Here is a 21,401-nt window from a genome sequence, read left to right as displayed (position 1 = left end):
ATTCACAATTTTGAGTTGTCTTTACCTTTTAATAAATGTTATGTGGACAAGTAGCTCATTTATTGGCCACTTATTGAGATCTGTGCCTTCTGGAAACTGTTTGCTCTGTTTTTGGGCTGTTTACTTTGGATGGAGGGCTGAAACAAAGAGAAAAAGACACTTGCAAGGCCCTTTTGAGTTGAGACCTGTGTCCACAGTGAAACACCACACAATTCATTGCAGCTAGTAGTAACAGAAACACCTTTTCTGCTATTGGACAGTATTCCTTCAGAGTATGTTTGCTGTGATATCTGTGGGACTAGAGGTGTTTGATGTTGTGCTTGTAGGAGTCCCGGAGCTTCCCGGAATCCTACCCCGAGCTCCCCAAACAGGACACGGTGGAAAGCAGCCTTCTACAGAAGCATATTTTGGAGCTGGCGACCATGCTGGACGTGCAGAGCCTATTTTGGGACGATTCACTGGAAGCCTACTAACATCCTCACACAGGGCAAAATGGCATACGTGTACATACAGACTCAACTGCCAGAGCCCTCACAGCTGTCTTTCTGTGTTTTTTACAGGTAATGAAATAACTGATTCAGCACATTTAAGTTTGTGTCCTGCATTTAATTGTTACTTGTGGAAGCAAATGTTAGTGCAACATTAAAATGTTCACATAGATAAAGCCAGAGAGTTTAACACAGTGTAAAATCCCCATTTTGAGTTTCAGTTCGTAAATATAAGCATCATTTAAGAAGAGTAAACCAACAAGTGAGAGGTTGCAAATCACTTTTCAACTCACCGTTCACCCATCCAGATGTAAGGTTAAAAAGTGCAGCCTCTAACTTTATTCCTCATGTCAGATAATTGTAAAGAAGTAGGCAGTCTTGGTTTTTTAAATAATATTTATCATTGTTTGTTAGAGTAAAGGTTGTGTACGCCTAAAGGGTAGAGATTGGAAAAATCCTGGGCACCTTCCAGGTGTGACTTTATCTATCTGTATGAAGGCAAAGCAGGGTGGTGCTGAGAGTGAACACAGTGCTAAACAAAGCCATTAAAGCTGCAATAGCTAATTTAAAAAAAAAATTACTTTTTGTCATATTTTTTCAAAACTCACTTCCTCTGGCTCCTCCTAGTGCTCCTAATGGCATTTGCAAGAATTCACCAGGCCTGAATGAAAACAACCAATCAGAGCCAAGGAAGATCGAAAGATGCATTGGGCTGATGGTGAGTCTCATTCTCAACATCAATATTTGACAACCTGGGAATGAGACTTAACAATCAACTATCTTTCTTAGCTCTGATTGGTTGATTTCATTCAGGCCCGGTGGATTCTTGTAAATCCCATTAGGAGCACTAGGAGGAGCCAGCGGAACCTGATTGTTTCACAGAGTATCTGTCTCATGTACATCTGTCAGGATATAGTGAAAGTTTCAGCAAATATGACAGTCATTTTAATAAAAGTTATCTACTGCAGCTTTAATAACAAGTATAATGTTAGCACATGATTCGCACACTAGGTTGGAATTTTAAAGATTTCACCAAAAATATTATTAGTGGTCTGGATTATTGTATTTGCCAAACAGTGCTTGCTGTATAACAGCTTAACGTGTAGCACGCTGAGGTGCATGAGGTCATGTTCTGTTGTGTATTGTAGGCCCTCATTGGTTGTAAAGACATTACACATATCACATATCATTAACCAGCAATCCAACTAATACCTTTAATCGTCCATTGTTTCGGCCTTGTGCGTTTTGAAAGTGATAGCTGTTCCTTTTCCACATCACTGTGCTGAATTTGCATGCAAAAAAAGGCAAAGAAATGTATCCATTTTGTTCTTTTATCCAGAAAGGATGGCCTCCACCTTTTAGAGGGTCTAAAAAGTCTTGTAGATTTTAAAATGGCATGGGGTTAGGATGTAAATGGAACCAGTGCATGTGTTGCATGGGCCTGTACATTTCTAATTGAGTCAACAAATGAAGACAATCTAGTTTGATAATGGAGAAGATGGCTTAGTGAAAGGCTAACAGTATGTACACCATTCCGTTTTAAATGACTAGCCAAAACACCTCAGTTACCTTAATGATAACAGGATATCATGTGACGTGCTGGTTGTACAGGTTGAATGGAACATCATTGGCTTGCTTCTTTATAAACTACACATAATGTGTAGTTTCATGAACTGCAGCCATGTTACTTTCCCAACATGTCGGTTTCATGGAATTTGACTTTTCTGCCTTTGATCCACTGTTTCAAGCTTACTGATGCTGCCCAAAACTCCCAATGTAGTGAAAAGAGAGACAGCCTGATTGGAGCTGAGGAGGAATGAACAAGCAGCATCAAACATGGCTGACTTTAACTGTTGAGAAAAATGTACCCTTTCTGAGTCCCGCCCCTTTTCACTTTGTTCTCCAATAACAGTAGAGCAAGCCTCAGACAGACGCTCAGTCAACTCTAAAGACGGTTGAAAGATAAAAGCTACATCGTATAGTCACATTTTAAGTTGGCTATTGTATGCAAAACACCCGCTAACTAGCTAGCTAATCTACATCAGTCATTAGCTAGCTAGTTAGCTGGCTATTTGGCTAGCGATTTGATACAGAACAAAACGCTTGTTAACTAGCTAGCCAATCAACATAAATTCTTAGCTAGATGGTTACATCTCATAGCTAATGTTAACAAAAGGCTAGCAGACTAACAATTAATCTAGATTAGATAATTAGCAAGCGTTTTGTTAACATTAAGCAACACATGATGCTTTTATCTTTTAACCATCTTCAAAATGAGTTTCTCTTTTCAACATAGATTAGCCTAGCACATAGCATATCTAAGTATAGGCAAGGAAGTTGACCGAGGTTCCAAAAGGGACTTAGGAAGGGTCAGTTGGCATTGCTTTCAGTCGGTGGTTAAAGACACTTCTCGTGATGCCCTGGGTTCTAATATGGCCCAGGACCTTTATCGTCATTCATCCCTCACTCTCTTCCTTCCATTTCTGTCTCCAATTTCAATTTCCCAGAGTGCCCAAAAAATAAGGTATTTAGCATTGAATCAAAGTATAAGATCACAGAAAATTTGATCTGACATTTTAAAATACACAAATTCTGTCCTAAAGTAGCATTTCAGTAGTCTGTTGTCAAACTGGTGCCAGATGTACCTGTTTAATAAAGAATAGGTTCTATTGTAACTGTAATGTTTGTCCCACTCGCAGAGGGGCTCAACAATAGCAGTGTCTGTCAGCAGGTCTCCGTCCAACACTTCAACCTGAAGGTGGATATTTAAAGTAATACAGTAACTGAATTTCCTAAACATGTTGATACACGTCTAAACATTTGGTTACGAAGTATCTTCAAAACTACTCACCAAATTTCAAAACTTTGGCTGTCCAAGCTCCCCAGATGAAGAATAATTTGATTGACCCTTTGACCTTTAGTGCCATTCTTAGTCCAGAATGTTAGTTTGCACACAAGATGTCTCGTATCAAATAACCACACTGCCACGAAATCTCCTCTAATGTAAAGGATAAGGCTGTTGTTTTTTCATTTGTATCATTTAAAGACCAAAGACCAAAATCAACAATGGGTTAGTCCGTCCCTCAACACATCCCCCCTACACTGCCTGTCAATCAAGCCCATTGGTTCCTACTGAATACGCTATTTTTTAAAGATTATATAGTTTCATTTTCATCCTGAAACGGCTGCAACTCTAATAACAATTAGTTACACATGTCCCTAGGGTAATCATAAAATGTCTCACTGGTGGTAAAACAGAAGTTCTACCACCACCAAACATAATTTTTCTCAACTAATTGCAGCCATTTTGCGACACATTGATAGAGACCTAATTTATTGATATGATATTTCAGTGTCGATTTAGCTTTGCAACAAATCTTAGTAGCTGATTTGGTTAGCATGTTAGCTGGTGCAACCTAGTGCTGGTCACTATCATTTTTAAAGCTGCAGTAGGTAATCTTAATAATTTCTTTTGTCATATTTACTGAAACTTTCACTACATCCTGACAGTAGTACACGAGACAGATAATCAAAAAATCTGGTTCCTCTGGCTCATCTAGAGCTCTTAAGTAATAGCTCCTAATTTGCAAGAATCCACTGTGAGTCTTATTCACAGGGTATCAAATACAGATGCTTTTAGACCATGGAAATGAGACTTAACAATCAACTGTCTCTATCTGTGAAAGAAAGTCCTAGTGCTCCTAATGGCATTTGCGAGAATTCACTGGGCCCGAATGAAAACAACCATTCAGAGCTGAGGAAGATTAAAAGATGCTTTGGGTTCATTGTGAGTCTTATTCCCAACATCAATATTTAACAACCTTGGAATGGAACTTACAATCAACTATCTTTCTTAGCTCTGAGTAATTGTTTTAATTCGGGCCCGGTGGATTCTTGCAAATGCCATTAGGAGCGCTAGGAGGAGCCAGAGGAACCTGATTGTTTCACAGATTATCTGTCTCATGTACATCTGTCAGGATATAGTGAAAGTTTCAGCTAATACTTTACTTTATAAAAGTTACCTACTGCAGCTTTAACAGACTTTACTCAAACAGGAAAAAATGCATTTGTCAGGAACTGTTTTCAGTGGCGGATTAATCCACATCTGGTGCTCTAGTGAGTATTTGGGGCAGCAGGACGGTGTATAAATAAACTACAGTATGTGTGTTCATGCTAGTAAAGGAACAGTCAGCCAGTGCGACAGTGTGGCTCACTGATGTGTTATAATGGACAACAATGGAGCTCTATGGGACAGACTTTGGTACACACACAGTACTTGTTAGTAGATACATTCAGTGTTGGTTTGGGACTTTTCATAGGTTTTGTAAATAATTATAAAAATATATAATATCACCAGCCTTATCCTTTAAAGAACTATTTTAATTATTTACATTTTTAGCCCTACTTGTGCTAAGCTAAATTTTCAGTTTGTAATATCTTTTTGTCCAGCACTACATGGACTACTAGCCATGCTTCAGGCCTTTAAACTTTGGTTTGGACAGTTTCATATGTTTTGAATTATGCTCCGCATATCAACATACCCCAAAATGAGAAAAGCTGAAGGCGGGTACAAAAAGACAGAATTTTGTTGCCATAGGTGATTTTATATCCGGCACCAGCAGGGGGAGTGATTGCACAGGCCATTGTAGTGACGCTGATAGCGAAACCAGCTGACAGTTAACTGCCCTCGACCAAAACGTTCAAATAACGCTAATATCAATACAGGAAGTAGCCAAAGCCGGCTGGTTGGAATTTCAGATTTTTGAACTGACAAAAATGTTAAGAAGAACACTGTTTTTAGTGTTTGTTATATTTATTGACATTGAGTATGTGTACAGATAATGTAAAGTGATGTTTTGGCACAGATGTGTTTGTTCAGTACTTAGTAAGTCTATCAAATGTGTAATGAAATAATGAAGCTGAAATTAAGGAGGAGCTTATGAGGCCGGCTTGTTTCTTCACCATTTTTCTAAAGATGTTACATTCCAACTTTTCCAAGGACTTGAAGAGAGGCAGATGAAAACTACCGCTGCTTTCTCCATTTTACATTTGTCTGGGAAAGTGAGCCGTTTATACATTTTCTTCTATTTTCATTGTAATATCAACCTCCACGTTCCCTTGTGTTGACAGTTACGATGATTAAGATATTGTAGGCTTGCACTTTATGAAGTTTGATATTGTTATGATCTTGTTTGTTGTGCTTTAGGGGGGGAAAAAAGAGACAAATCCTTCCATGTGATTGTTTTTCATGCCAGCCCTTCACACTGGTGACCTTCTTTTTTACAAAGAGTAAAAGTTGTGAGTCCGTGATTTCAGACATTTTCCTATAGGGACTTTTCATCTGCTGTCACTTTTTTAACAGCTTCTGCCTGAAACGTGTCAAACATGTTGGCTGGTTTCTGCAATAACACGCCAGAAACCGAGTTTTATAGCCAGTGGTGCTCTAAAACGATGCTCTCGGTTGGGGTCGCAATGCCAATCATGATTATTTACTTTGCAAAGAAATATCAACAATAACAACCAAAAAAAAGATTTTACATGTTTGGACATCAAACAGGACAGAAGAAGCAGTGAAGAAATGTATTCATTTAAATTGTCAAATATTGCATGTTGACAAGTTTATACGTTAAAAACTTGTGTTTATATGTTTATAACATGTTATTGTATGGTGTGTTCCCTGAACTCAAAATCCATGAAAATACTGTGACCTAATGGCACAAAATACGCATTATTTAATGGAAAATAACCCCAAACAGTGAAGTGACACTGTACTATGATCATAACTATAAAATGAAACAAATAAACAAGATAACTTTTAGCTTCTGTTAAGACCGTTTGCTGTCGTGATGTCTTCTGTGCTTTACATTTAAATCGGGACCATGAACACAACCAGTTAGTTTATTATGTAGCACCAGTGGGCTCATTAGCACAGAAAAAAACTATGAATATGAATTTGCTTGCACTCCTTTATAGGATTATGCATTGTGTGTGTAAGTATTTAGTTTTTTATTTCATGTTTTCAATCTCACAGAAGCTACATGCAGCATGGTGCAATAGCGTACATTGATTCTGTAAGATGAAAGTGGCATTTCCTGCTCCACATCATGTGAATCAGAGGACATTGTTAGCCTCCGATGTCCTGGAAGCTGATTCTTTTTATCACAAGATCTTAGTGCTCTTATGGTCTAAAAAATGTGACTTGTATGAACAAGATATTAATTTGTGCAAAGTTATTAAGAAGCTATTAATGTCAACGTGTTACATCTTTTGCAAGCAAGATATCAAGTTGTGTAAACAAGATACTAACTTTTGCTAACCACAAACAAGATATAAATGTCATACTAACTTGTTCCAACAAGCAATTACTCGTGTAAACCAGATAACTTGTATGTGGGAACAAGATATTAACTTGCTGTTAGCATATTAACAAGATAGTACATGCAAACAGGATATTGATTTGTGGGAACTAGATATTACCATGATATTAACTTGTGTAAGCAAGATTTGAACTTGTGGGAACTAGATATTAACAAGATATAACTTGTGCCAGAAAGATATTAACTAGTGCAAACAAGATAACTTGCCCACACAAAGTAATTGCTGCACACACTTTCTTTTTGATGGTGTAGTCTATCAGAGCTTATAACTGGTGTTTGATTTATAACATCATTATTAAGCCTAATGCATGGTGGACACTGAGACAAAGGCAGGATAAAATCCAATTCTTTACACACTGCTGAATGTGGGTAAAGCTAGCTCGAGTGATTCATGTGTCTGAGCTGATATTGGATAAAACCTTCGCACTGCTTTTTCTTTTTTGGAGAAGTTGGGCTATTAAAATAACTACTTTTGCATTCCTGGATCCATACTTGGTTGTTTTGTCTATTTCTTATTCCCATGCATAACTTTTCAAACTTAAACATCAATGATGTGACCACTGTCAAGTTGTTTCTAGCATCTACTACTGTGAAGGTTCCTGACTGAAAATGTCTCAGCTGCACAAAACATAATCAGTAAACATTGGGATTTTGTTTCCATCCTACAGAATCAATGGTTTATTTTCTAAAGCTGCCACTATGCACTTTTGTCCAACATTCATACTGAGAAAATGCATAGATAAAGAGAGAAACCAACACTAACTTTCTAGTGAAGCTAAATAGCAACAGGGAGAGTTTGGAGGCCGGTCGTAGGAGTGTGATCTGGTAAGACAAAATCAGCGTCCGACCTGCATAACCAGTGTTAGAATCCACCAGAGCACAAGATATTCACTTTTGACATGACAAGCACAAAAGCCACTGTTCCATTTAATGGACCCACATCCATGGAGAAGCATGTCTACGCCTCTTGGGAACACGTCGCAAATAACTGCCGACTGATCAGTTCTGTTTTCCCCCCAGATGTGCAGGGGTCATTTCTACCTTTTTATACTTGTACACATGTCCAAAAGATGGGTGCAGCCTTCCTTAATAGCAACATGTGTGACTTTGCTTGTTGTGATTTTCAGTCAGTGTCAAACTGTCAAAATGTATTTTCCAAAATTTCAGTTAAAAAAAAAAGCACAGATGATTAACTCTGTAAGCAGCATGTTTGTTTAGAATAGAAAGTGCCAAAGACTGGTGTACTCTCACTTTCCCAAGATTGAGATCAGTTATTGTATCAGATGTTTTTTTCTGTGTTGCCAGATTGAGCCAATAAAGAAAAAGAAAACTTGGCTTCGTAAAACGGCCGATAAGTGTGTTTATTGTGGGACTGGGAAGGATGACAAGACAAGTTTAAACAATGAGTTGTCAAAATCAAAGTGTAATTGCATCATCAACTTCATCTGTTAAAGCTACAGTAGGTCACTTTTATACAAATATTTTGTAATTGTAATAATTGTAATTTTTTTATTTTTTATTTTTGTAGGATGGAAGCATAGAGCATAGATCAGCTGGTTCATATAAATGTATTTTTAAGAAAGATACTTTGAAAACTGTATTCTACTGTATAGTTTAGACTGCTATCTGATTTATTGTGTTATCTGCTTATTATTCAACTTGTAAATGGATTGTACTTGTATAGAGCCTTTCTAGTCTTTCAACCACTCAGTGCGCTGTTCACTACATGTCACACTCACCCCATTCACACACATTCATACACTGATGGCAGTGGCTGCCATGCAAAGTGCCAACTGCTCCCCAGAACGGAAACTAATCATACACTCATACACCAATGCACAGCATGTTCAGATTCAGTATCTTGCTATTTAAGTCCCTTATGACCTGTGAATTCACTTTTTACTGAAAATAAAAAGTCAATTTTGTTATTATAAAACTCTGTGTTAAATAACAGGGTGTGAGATGATCCTGTGTCTAACTGAAGCACAGAAGACTCCATTCTTGATCAGGGGGCAACATGGATTCAAAGCAGGTGAACTGAAACTATACCTGTTCACGTACCGCTTTTCGTTTAATCCTTTTATTTTGGAAGTTCTTACCGGAAGTATCGGTAGGTTATTGTGTCTGCCTTGACGCTGGTGGAGATTAGCACGTATGGAACACGGCTGTATGAGCGCTCACGGCCCTCCAGCGGCCACAGTGTGGTACTACAACGCCATATTCTTCATTGAGAACGCTACTGTGCAATTAATACAAATTATTATTATTAGACACTATTATTGTTGTTGTTGTTTTTGTTTTTGTTGTTGTTAGAGATACTTATGCTGGTAAACTCTTCATAACGTACACTGTACTCTGCACCATGAGAGATATAAAACAGCACTGTAACAAATACTAATGCCTTTTTTTTCACCTTTTCACCTGCATTTACATTAAGCATATGTTTTTAGGATATTTGTAGTATTTAGATATTGTGTCTAATTTGATGCTGACAGGTTGGTGGATGAGTTACATGAGACTTTCTGGATCTTCATTGCCCTCAAGTGGCCCCATTGCGTTACTACAGCACTTCATTAAATTAGACGCTCAAGGCGCTTCTACAAGAGAAAGTTTAAGTTTAGCTTTCAGTTTACAGCGCGTTTTAGTAGTGGGTTTTCTATATTAAAAAGAGTTAGCGGTCTAGTAGTTCCGTTCAGAGTATTTGTCTATTTAACGACGTGCATACGAAGTGGGAGACTTATCTTTACACACTGACTATCTTTGATACGAGCACAGCTTGTTGAGTTGAGGGTGTTGCTAAGGAACGTTACACTACCGACTCTGGTCCAATCACTGTTGGAGAAAGGTGTCACGTGTTTTAAACCCACCAACCAGAGTGACGTTAGCGTCACTACCTGTTGAAGTTTATCCAAGCTTCCACTCCACCAGACTTTTTGATGTTAACCTACTCATTTTACCCGCTAAACAGAAAGCACTGTTGTGCTAATGAAATACAACATTAAGTCTTGAATAGTATATTTTGGGGTCTCATATGGTAAGGCGGAGAATTTGTTGTTTCTTTGCACAGAGGCTAGAAAGGCTGCTGTCAGGGTTAGCTATTAAGCTAATGCTAATGTCAGGCTAATGTATACTTATTGCTAAGCTACGTTGCCTTCATGATGTCTTTGAGACTGACAGACCCAACACATCCATCTAAACATACTGCCGAATATCTATTTATCATTTGTGCCAAATATTGTCAGTGCATTTGTCTTTCATAGCTTTAATTATTTGTGTAGATTTTAGCAACTTAATTTGATTTATGTTATTATGAATGGGATTAGTTAGTGTTTACTACTAAATTCTGTTTTTCTTGATATGTAGTTTTTTATTAATCTATTCCATAATATTTTGTTGCAAGGAGATATAATGGGTCAAAAGTACTTTAAAGAATACAAAATACACTAAGAAATGCCAGTAATAATTGTTTGTCCTGCTTGTTTTTGCCTATATTCTGAACATGTGTGTTTTTATCCCTGTTTGACATGCAGTCAGTGTGTTGTACTTCAGAAATGTTAACTGCCTTATCTGGAGTGACATGCTGAAATCTGGTGCTGTCAAATGAGTCATACATTTCCCATTACATTTTCTAATTGTGTGTGGAATTATTTTCCTTGTGCTCCCACACACACACACACACACACACACACACACCTCAAACCCTCATGTCATCAGTTTAACACGCATTCCTGCTGTAAATTCTGCTGTTGGAGATACTAATGGCCCACTGCTTCACAGAGGAAAACAATGAGAACTCGGTCAAGTTCACCTCCAATTCATGTGCATGTCAACGACGCCACACCGGTCCATGTGCACGTGAAGAGCCAGAGGACGAGTCCTGCCAGGACGCCTCAGGTTAGAGATGTACTTTACTATATTGTAAGTGATGTCATTTGTAGGGGATGCGCCGATATATCGGCCCAACATCTGTATCAGCAAATAGGATGGCATTCACAGATATCGGTGGCCAGTGTTTATCTGTTGTCAGTTTTGTTTTGTGCCAACCAAATGTTGTGTTTGTTATTTCTTGGATATTGGAGAAATAATCACCTCAGTTTTCCAGCACTGGCACAAACTGCACACAAATACCGAAGTGCTTTATGCAGTTCTTTCCCTGGCGCAAAAGGGCAAATAAATAACAAAAAAAAAATATTGGCTTCAGCTATTGGCTAAATTGTTATTTTAAAGATCAGCATTGGCCCAGAATTTCCCAATCGCTGCGTCTAAATTTAGGAAATCTTGTGTAACTCATGCCAGTAGTTCCTGCTCATGGTACACACGTATTCTCATACAGTGTAGTTATTATGCCGCATAGAAAGGCCTGACAGACATCAGTGACATGCTGCTGCACACATTCTGTGTTTTAAAGGGGAAGGCTAAGGTCGACAGAGGGAACCTCCGGCCTACAGCCAAGGTCAAAACTCGAGCACCATGGATACCACCAGGGAAGGGCTCCATACGGGACGCTTCGTACAAGTGGGAGGTAGGTAGCACATCTTGAAGGAAGAGTACACCTGAATCCCATCCATCCAAAGATGTTACTCAAAGTGTCATGTGCACCAAGGGGCCAACGCACCGCCTTGAGATCTCACCGCCGCTCCCTGAACCAGAACCAGAACATTCCCAGTCTGCGCTGCGATTGGCTGACCTCACATCAGAGGAAGAGGAAGGGCTGCACGGACGAATCAGCCAGTATGAGAGGAAGATTGACAGCTTACTGACTGAAGTCAGTACTCTGAAAAATGAGGTCAGTTTCTCCTCTGTTTTCACTTTGTTCTGAGCAGGTCTGCATCACACAAGTCCTTCCCTCATCAAGTCCCTGTTAGGTTTAAATCCATAGATATATTTGACATTATCAGTCAGCTTCTCCCGGTTAGGATTCCTTCAGTGTTCATGGTTCAGGAGGTTTCTACTGGGAGCCCAGTTATCCACAGAGGTCTCCTCCTCTCCAAAACAAACAGACCTGCTGATTAAAACCACTAAACACACTGAATAAAGCAGTTCCACCTTAACAATCACTGCTTCTCCCACACTGTTGGACAGACAGAGGACGTCCCGGAGGGGCTGCGAGCCGAGCTGCTGCTAACGTTAGCTCAGCTTGTTTCTCTGATAACTTAAGATCCAGACGTCCGATGACTAAAATCCTTCATCTGGTTCAAAGTTAAAAAGCACCAAGATCTAAACAGTGGATGGTAACAATGTGGCTTCAGACTGGATCAACAGTCAATGTATGACAGCTTCTGGCAGACAACCACAACACTGACGCAGGCACAAAGGGGATATGACGCCATCGACAGGCGACCGGTGAAACGCAGCGTTAGCTGAATAAAATGACAGATTTCTCTGAGTTTGAACATTGTTGGAAACATTTGGGATAAAGGAAGTACACAACTCAACTACATATAGAACATAGCTCTAGAGTTTATACACTGTTTAATGAGGAAATGTTACATATAGCTTTAAGTTTATAACTTCTGGGCGTGTACTTGTGAAGCACAATTCAACGTGAGTTCTGTACAGAACCGTGAGATGGTAGTGAGCACACTGAGATACGCAGAGTTTGCATGAGCAGTGTCCACAAGACATCAGTGACATATTGTTTATGTGTGTGTGTGCAGGTGGAGCTGCGGAAGAAGGAGCAGCTGCTGGAGCGTCAGTCGGAGCAGCTGAATGTCTCCCAACGGGTGATCGCTGAGCAGGAGGAGGAGCTGGCTGAAGTAACGAAGGAGCTGGAAGAGACCGAACGGGAGAACACGCGATTACGTCAATCCATGGAGAAGATGCTGGAGGAGACCGACTACCACAGGCAAAAATTCTACTTTTACACTGCTTCACATGAGAAAGAGTATCATAATATCATATCATAACTCAGACACATCTGGGGCTTCCCTAAATATCTACCAAGAAAGAGGCTTTTAAGAAAGTTGGAGATTAGATCTTTAAGACAGGCTCAGCGGCAAATAAATAGTCACTAGTAAAATTTCCCCGTCCTTGTGATTCAGAGCAATGCTAGCTTTATCTTAGCCATGCTTTTGTAAGTGACTTTACATCTGGGATGTGGAATAGAACAAATCCTATTAAAATAGTCAGGATTAAAAAAAAAACTGCTGCTCTGTCTGATGTCTCTCCAGTGGAAAGAAGGTTAGAATTTAGATCCTGTTTCTCAGTGGCCTGAAGGCAGATTAAAGGAACATCTGATTTAATTGCTCGTCTTTAAAGCTGTCCTCTTTTATAGTTTTTTTTTTTTTCTCATTTTGACACTTCCCTCTCCCATAAACTGTTGAACTGTTTTTTTTAGGTATTATCACTGTAGAATCTCAATAACAACAACAAAACTGCTCATGCGTTTGTGTACAAATGCGCTTGTTCCTGTCTCGTCCTCGCAGGTTAGACGGGGACAGCACACAACAAGACAAAGACGTTCTGCTCAGGAAACTGATTGAGGCAGAGGCAGATGGGACGGCGGCTGCCAAGCAAGTCTCAGCCCTGCGAGAATCTGTTTCCAAACTGTGCGGTGCTGCTGGCAGTGTGAGTATTAGCTCAGTATTTGGCCTCAGTGTGTGCCCTGCCAGGTCCAGCATGCTCTAGAAACCTGGGAGAGAAAAAACAAAAGATTTCTGACTTTCTCTCGAGCAAAGAACAGCACCTTTCCTTCCTTAACCTGTGCCTCTGTCTCTCTGTTTGCTGGTGAAGAGGCTGTCTGGCTCTGAGTCTTCGGTCTTGGCCCGCCAAAAGGAGCTGTTGCTGCAGAAACTGGAGACATTTGAGGCCACAAACCGAACCCTGCGCCACCTTCTCAGGGAGCAGCACGGATCCCAGGTACCGCGTGTGATGCATCCTCAAAACATCTACGTCTGCTAATACACCAGGGAGTCAGATGTTGGAGTGGGAGCACAGGGAGCACTCTGGTCTTTTGGATGTGCCACAAATACATTTCGGTCCAATATTTTGAACATCATGGCACCTTTAGAGGAAGAAATGTCCTATCCAACTATTCTGATAACAGCCTTTCAGATAAAGGGAAGAATAGAGGGAAGAAAAATCCTGATTTTACGAAGGCAGCAGCTCATAATGCAGTCAGCTCCTGAACTGCTCCTGGGACAGACCTCCAGATCCACGTTTTTTTATTTTTGTTTTCAGTTCAGTTTAGTTCCAGTTAGTTTTGTGAGTTTGGTGATCAAATTGGTGAATTGGTGAAAATCAGTGAAATATTTTGGGGTCTGTACCAAACAACATGTTTTCTTAAATCTGGAGAACAAGATTTGTTAACCAGGGCATCTCTGCAGCATTATATCATTTTCTACTTTATTGTAATGCTGTTTGGTACATTTGCATTGCATTACATTCCAGCTCCTGCAGTTTGCATATTGCACTTTGTCATATTGCGATTACAATATTTAGATGAAATGTGCAGCCCTACCTTCGGCACGATTGACCTGTATGGGTTCATTATGGTAAGACTAAACTGACCTGGTTTGATCAGTTTCAGTCAGTGCCGCGATTTCTCACTTCATTCATTCATTTTAAGTAAATACAGTCAGTTAGTACAAAACACAACCTTAAGCAATGCAGCTCAGGGTTCACGAACTTTTTTACCTACAAAAGTTTACTTTTTTAAATGTATTTAGTCTGTTCATTACACAATTGATTTTCCCCCCTAAAAAAAGTATATGGAATTGATAAACAAAAATACTGGTTCTGATTCAATAAAGAAATAATCATAAAACAATAGAAAACTCCAAAATGCTCAGGAGGTTTGCATTTCAAGCAGCACTGTGTATATGTAGATAGATCTAGATATCGGTATATGATTATGATGTTTCTTGTGAAAAACAAACGAAATAGCTGTCTTGTGGGATTTTCCACAGCAAGATTCTGTACAGTAAAATGTGTGTCGGTGGACTGTTTTTTTTTTTTTTTTGAGCAGATGGACTCAATGCGGCTGTCAGAGCAGAAGGATGCATTACTCAAGAGACTGGCAGACACAGAGGCAGAAAACGCTGTGAGTTTAATACACGCCTACTAAATCTAAACATCTGTTTTGTAGCTTTTTCTTTCATTGAACAGGCTGATCATTTATTTTCCCTATGTATTGTGTTTCTATTTTATCTTCATGTAAAACACATTGAGTCTTCCCCCCATGTGTGAAATGTGCTCTGTAAATAAAGCCTGCCTCGCCTTTCCTTTTACAGCAACTTGTGGTGAAACTTCAAGAGAAGGACAGAGAGGTTGATCAACTCTCCAGACTTTTAGATACTGAGAAGGTACTGTGGGCACAGCTGTCAGTATTTCTGATGCTATTTATAGTCAATACGGCTCTGTCAACCTTTCTTAAACAGAGACCCGAAACAGAGCAATATGTTACTGAGGCTGCGCTAGAAATTGAAGCTCTGTTTTCATTCTGCATAATGAATATCATTTAATAACTGTGTTTCAGCAACTCACATCACTTCATTGACTTACTGTGGTCCACCATTGTGCAGGGAACAACTAGTTCTGCTACTTTATGGAAATGAAACCTACACACCTGTTGAACATTATTATTATTTAGCCCAATAATCAGAAACTCACAACAGGGACATTGTATTGAAAAGTAAAAGTAAAAACTACAAAGGGTGGGAGAAGATCAAACAAGCTATCTAAATATTTACAAGCTCAAACAAACTGTTTACATATAAGCTATTGGAACACCCTGATCCAGAGATGAGGACAGAAAGAGTGCGAGAGAAGGTCAAACATGCCTCACACAACCCACCTACTGGAGGGGGAGAGAGCCTGTTGCTGTTGGCAGAAGAGCTGTGGACTGCCGTTACTCTGAGCAGCAGCCCTGGGAATGAATTACAATATAATGTATTTGAATATATTTCTTGCCTTTTCCCTGATGGTCTGACTCTTGAGTAAGTCTATTTGTCACTAGTTGCTTTTTAGAAATGAAGTCCCTAAGAGGGTCTATAAAGTGCTAAATCTACCGAGGAAATTACCAAGTTGGCAACACTGGTCTCGTTCTATGATTGATTTTGTGTCTAAGCACATGTGATGTACTGTGCCACCTTACATTTTTCGAATTTGAAACACCTAATAATTAAGATGATACATGTACAATGGCATATATTCCATGTTGCATAAATGTAATAATTTCATTCGTATTGATACTTTTCTCTGCTGTCCCACAATTGTCTCAGACACTGTATCTTTGTGTCCCTGGTGTTATTTTTATTGTCAGCAAGACAACGGGACTTCAGAGCACTGACTGGGGCATTTAATGCTTTAGCCATGTTGGTCAAACATCAGAATACATGTTTGACCCTAATGTAAATTCTGCTGGATTTTGGCAATGCAGGACAATGCCAAGAGCACAGCTGATTTGTCCAAGAGTCTGGAGTCAACAAGAGCTCATTTACAAGGACAGCTCCGCAGCAAAGAAGCTGAGAACAACCGGCTTACTGTGCAGATAAAGGTTTGTCATGGTCATGATCTCTCCCTCCTGGCACATGTCATCATGTGTCATATCTATTGTTTGTGTTGTGTGTTCTCATTACAGACTTGTTGATAAAGTTTGAGGGCACTGCAGTCAGACTCAAGATTTTTTAACTGTTGTCTGATAGAGCAGTTGCTGTGGAAAGCAGTGAACCCAGCTGTAATCCTTGTTTTTGTCCTTTCCGTTGGTTCAGAACTTGGAGCGTGCAGCCAACCAGCAGAAGGCGGAGATGGAGCATCTGACAGAACAGCTGGCGAGGCTGAAGCAGCAGGCCAGTGCAGACCGTGAGGCTCTGAAACGAGCCACGCGAGCCCAGAAACAGCGAGCTGAGCGCAGCGAGGGCACTGCAGGCCAGCTGAGCGTCCAGCTGATGGACATGGTAGGGCTGTGTCACAGAGCTGGCAGGCTGCTCTACTAAAGCTCTAGATTGACTAGACACACAGGACATGTTTGGTTCATATAATTAAAGTTAACACCTCACGAGGTATTTGTACCTAGATTCCTGACATACTGAACTGCTCTTTTATTCTTCTTGGCATTGGTTGTTTCTTTCAATTCATCTTCATCTAAAGAAAGCTTCACACACACCTACACTTCTTTTGCTTTTGCTGTTGAAAAACAAAAAAAGTCAGTTTTGATTTCTTTTTAACAGGAGAAGCAGGTGGCAGATGCACTGTCAGCAGCTGAGAGCTGGCAGAGTCACCATGCCCAAGAAGTGAAAGAAAAGAGTAAACTGGAGATTGAACTGTCGCTGTTGAACAGGTAACTGCACCTTAAATCACTCGTACTGGAGAAAGCATCTGTTTGTACGGTTGGGCAAATTGGGTGTCACATTTTGTAGACATGCCAATTGGGACATTGTGCAGCTGTTTTATCCACCCAGTACCTGTGGTAATTCATCTTCAAATCTAATTGACAGAGAATGTTTCTAATAATGTGTGAAGCTCCCATTGTCGTGAAATCAGTGTACCTGCTGCAACTGGAGAAAGAATTCCACTTTTTGAGATGCAACATAACCCTAATGAGCATTTTTTTTACTGCTGGTTCTGGTTCAAAACTCCAACATTTTCAATAAATAATTGGAACAACTGCTGTTGTGTAATGTGAGCAGCCGTGTAACAGAGCTGACGGAGCAGCTGCAGAGTTCAGAGGAGAAAGGCCGAGTGGAGAGAGAAGCTCTGCTGGATCACCTGCACGGACTGAGCACAGAGAGCACTGCTGCCAAACTGGAGAACCAGTCCCTCAAGGTAACACAGTTTCAACAGTCCACAGAAAGCTGTCATTGCCTTTACAGTGAGAACACATTTATTAAATGTTAACCTGACCATGCCCTTATTAGAATTTCCGCATATGTCTTATTCATTTGTGACCTTCCTATCCCACTTTTTGACTGAACCACAACTGCAGGTCCAGCCCTATGAACACAAAAGTTTCTGATGAAGTTACACCATTAGTTGGCCGAATGCCGCCACTTCCTGTATCCATTTCAAATGAAAAGCCATCTTGCATTTCATACACGGTCGAGTCATGTACTAGGTTTTTACCTAGTCTTGTTCATTCTGACAGACTTACATTGACTTGTATTACATTATGAGGATGGACTGTCCTGTTAATTTAATAACTGGAGCTTGAGCCGTGTGTTCCTGTCAGGCTACAGCATCTGCAGTGGAGGAGAAACTGGCCTTGTCCCAGTCAGAGCTCCAGCAGGTCAAAGCTTCCATCAAGCAATATGAAAGCCTGTTGGACAGCTACAAGATCCAGGTATATGAAGAGTACTGAATTACTAGCAATACAACAGTATGAGGCTGTGATAGCACAGCAGATTACAGTCCCTTGGACACTGTTCATGTTCATGAAAAAGTTTTCCTTTCAATGCTGCACAGGTTGGAAAAACCCGGGCGGAGGCGGACGAGTACTGTGCTCGGCTGGCTCAGGCAGAGCGGGAAGCCCAGGCCGTGCGGAGGGAGCTGGAACAGGAGATAGAAGAGGTGCGCAGAGAGCTGCTGGGTCGGCTGGCAGAGCTGGAGCCTCTGCCCGAAGCCTTACGACACACTGAACTCCAACTGCGGGAGGCTCAGGACATGGAGCGCAACCAGGAGAGACGCAGCATGGAGCTCAGCACCACCCTGACTGATCTCCGCATGAAGGTCACAACAGTCCTATGCATAGAGGCATCACAAAATAATGATTTAAAGTCCTAATTTTGTCAATACATTTATTCTAACTGCAGTTTTTTGCTTTTTTTGTTCTTTAAAGTACCACTTCAGTCTTGCTAGAATCTATACTGTATACACAGTCCGAGTTGTCTGATAAGGGTCTTGTGTTGTGTTAGGTGGAGACCCAGGGCAGCCAGATGGACCTTCTAAGACAGAAGAACAAAGTGCTGCTAGAGGAGAACCGACAGCTTCAGCAGCGAGTGGAGAGTTTGGAAAGGTTGGTCACCAATTTCTGCTTTTCTCCACTGGCTCTGACGCTCTGTCCAGACCAGGGTCTGGCATTGTGAGCCCAAAATTGAGACAGTTGTGCCCTCCCTCCTTCTATGTGGGGGACATTCTCTAAGTTTTCGGACAACAGTTCCCATAATATATGTAAACAGGAAATGTAAAGCTGCCATGAAGTTGTTAATCCTATATTTGTTTACAAATGGCATTTGAATTAGCTGAATTAGCTAATATCAGTTGTTCTTTGCAGTGTGCCTGTAGATGTACAGACAACTATTCTAACTGTTCTGTCATTTTCATAGGTTAATGGTGTCACTGACACTGTTATTCAGTTGCAGACTGTAGTCAGTGTCTACAAACTCTGGAGCTATGTTCTATATGTAGTCATATGTGTCATATCCCCTTTGTGCCTGCGTCAGCGTTGTGGTTGTCTGCCAGAAGCTGTCACACATTGACTGTTTATCCAGTCTGAAGCCACATTGTTACCATCCACTGTTTAGATCTTGGTGCTTTTTAACTCTAGATTTGAACCGGATGAAGGATTTTAGTCATCGGACGTCTGGATCTTAAGTTATCAGAGAAACAAGCTGAGCTAACGTTAGCAGCAGCTCGACTCGCAGTCCCTCCAGGACCTCCTTTGTCTGTCCAACGGTGTGGGAAAAGTACTGATTTTTAAGGTGGAACTGCTTTATTCAGTGTCTTTAGTGGTTTTAATCAGCAGGTCTGTTTGTTTTGGAGAGGAGACCTCTGTGGATAATCGGGCTCCCAGTAGAAACCTCCTGAACAATGAACACTGATGGAATCAGTGTGTTTATTATAACTGTTCACTTTTGTTGCTTTTCTTTCCTGTGTCATCTCGCAGAAAGCTGGAAGAGGCTGGCAGTCAGAACAGCAACCTTCTGGCGGTCGTTGCCAAACGGGAAGACACCATCCACAGCAATCAGCTCCGCCTGGAAGAAAAAACCAGGGAATGTTCCCTGCTGAGCCGAAAGCTAGAGGAGGCTCTGGATGACGCTCGCCAACAGGTCTGAAACTGACAACAGATGTTAAACATTGGCCATACAAAGCGTGTGAAATAAAGTCAGAGATTGGTTAGGTGCCCTTCTTTACCCGAGCAAGTGCTCACTGGAGGCATGTTTTTGGGTTGTGAACACGATATCTCAGAAATGCCTTAAGGGAATTTAGTTACATTTGGCACAAATGTCCACTTGGACCCGAGAATTAACTGATTTAAAATTTAAAAGGTCACTTGTGATTTTGACAAACATATTTTTGGTCATAACTCTCTTGGTCTGAACACACGCTTACACTTCAGTGATAAAACCATGTGCCTCTGCAGCTTGGGTGTGTTGAGCTATGTGTCATTCTAAGCAAGTTACCGTGTGTTGAAGTGCATGTTGTTATGTACTGTTTTACCCACTCCAATGTGTCATACCATGTATTTATCGCCAGATGTCAGAGACCAGAGAACGTGCTGCCACCAAAGAACGCTCCATCCAGTCCAAGATATTAGACCTAGAGACCCAACTTAGCAGGACTACCTCAGAAATCAACCAACTACGACGCAGCAAAGAGGAGGTAAAGGCTTCTAATGGTAGTTTACTTGAATGTGTGTGTATCAGCTGTGTCTGTAGGTGTATAAAGTATATATTTATGATGCTCAGGTGGAGCGGCGGTACCAGAGCCGGCTGCAGGATGTGAAGGATCGCCTGGAGCAGTCCGACAGTACCAACCGAAGCCTGCAGAACTATGTCCAGTTCCTCAAAGCCTCCTACACCAACGTGTTTGGAGACATGGCCCTCAGCAGCTCACTGCGTGCCCCCTCACCAATCTGACTGTCAGAGGTGTACACACAAGCTAAAACACTACTTTTGGGTAGACCCTGTTACTTTTAGATTTGCTAAAAAGAGCTGGAGGCTGTAAGGATAATGATCTTGGCTAGTTAGCTGGTTGCTTCTCTCACACCACTATAAACCAGTTGGTTAGCAAGACTAGCAGCATCTTTAGAATGTAAGACTGGTTTCTGTAAAAAATGTATTAAGAACTGAATCGGTAGACAATAAAATATATCATTGGATTAAGACTAAGAGAATAATAATATTATAATATTAAAGCCTTTCAATGTAGGATTTGGAAATGAGTGAGAAAGTGACTCCTAGTGTTATCAAAAAACAATGTGACAGAACAGACAATACACACTGCAACACGTCTTTTCACCACTCCCACAGGTTTGAACCATAGACACAGAGAATCAGGATAATAACCTGAATTGTTTTAATTTGATAATCACATGTAATATGGCCCCTCCTAAGTGCCACCCATTTTGCTCTGTGGTCCAATAACAGTTGAGCAATCCTCTGTAAGAACCTTGTCAACGTCCTCCTTTCCTGTACTTAAGCTATACTATGTGGTAGGCAAATCTATGTTGAAAATGGGCAGCAGGAGGATTTGAGTGACTTTGACAAGGGCCAAATTGTTATGTCTAGACAACTGGGTGAGAGCATCTCCAAAACTGCAGCTGTTGTGGGGTGTTCCTGGTCTGCAGTGGTACCTATCAAAAGTGTCAAAAGTGGTCCAA

At 40.6% G+C, this 21,401-nt stretch overlaps 2 protein-coding genes across 3 annotated transcripts in view; both read left to right on the top strand.

Moving 5' to 3' along the window:
* Positions 1-8,210, top strand: part of scai (suppressor of cancer cell invasion) — a 29,445-nt gene extending 21,235 nt beyond the window's left edge. The window contains exon 17 of the mRNA XM_051412309.1: positions 327-8,210. Coding sequence (XP_051268269.1) covers positions 327-473 — 147 coding nt within the window. The 3' untranslated portion in view covers positions 474-8,210. The remainder of the gene's footprint in view (positions 1-326) is intronic.
* A 1,540-nt stretch (positions 8,211-9,750) lies between these two features.
* odf2a (outer dense fiber of sperm tails 2a) lies at positions 9,751-20,900 on the top strand. 2 transcript variants are annotated; one of them, XM_051412280.1, is made up of 19 exons: positions 9,751-9,899; positions 10,643-10,759; positions 11,274-11,387; positions 11,469-11,651; positions 12,523-12,710; positions 13,291-13,432; positions 13,598-13,723; positions 14,832-14,906; positions 15,097-15,168; positions 16,245-16,361; positions 16,576-16,761; positions 17,035-17,144; positions 17,494-17,629; positions 18,033-18,143; positions 18,266-18,529; positions 18,715-18,815; positions 19,686-19,848; positions 20,276-20,401; positions 20,488-20,900. In XM_051412280.1, the coding sequence occupies exons 1-19, from the start codon at positions 9,897-9,899 to the stop codon at positions 20,656-20,658; spliced, it is 2,505 nt and encodes an 834-aa protein (XP_051268240.1). In that variant the 5' UTR covers positions 9,751-9,896; the 3' UTR covers positions 20,659-20,900. The 2 variants fall into 2 exon arrangements, with proteins under 2 accessions (XP_051268240.1, XP_051268241.1); XM_051412281.1 differs by lacking the exons at positions 19,686-19,848; positions 20,276-20,401; positions 20,488-20,900 and adding an exon at positions 18,871-19,668 and having other exon boundaries at positions 18,715-18,819.
* Positions 20,901-21,401: the final 501 nt, after the last annotated feature.

Source organism: Dicentrarchus labrax, unplaced genomic scaffold, assembly GCF_905237075.1.
Source record: "Dicentrarchus labrax unplaced genomic scaffold, dlabrax2021, whole genome shotgun sequence".
Classification (NCBI taxonomy): domain Eukaryota; kingdom Metazoa; phylum Chordata; class Actinopteri; family Moronidae; genus Dicentrarchus; species Dicentrarchus labrax.
This window is presented reverse-complemented; position numbering and strand designations above follow the sequence as displayed.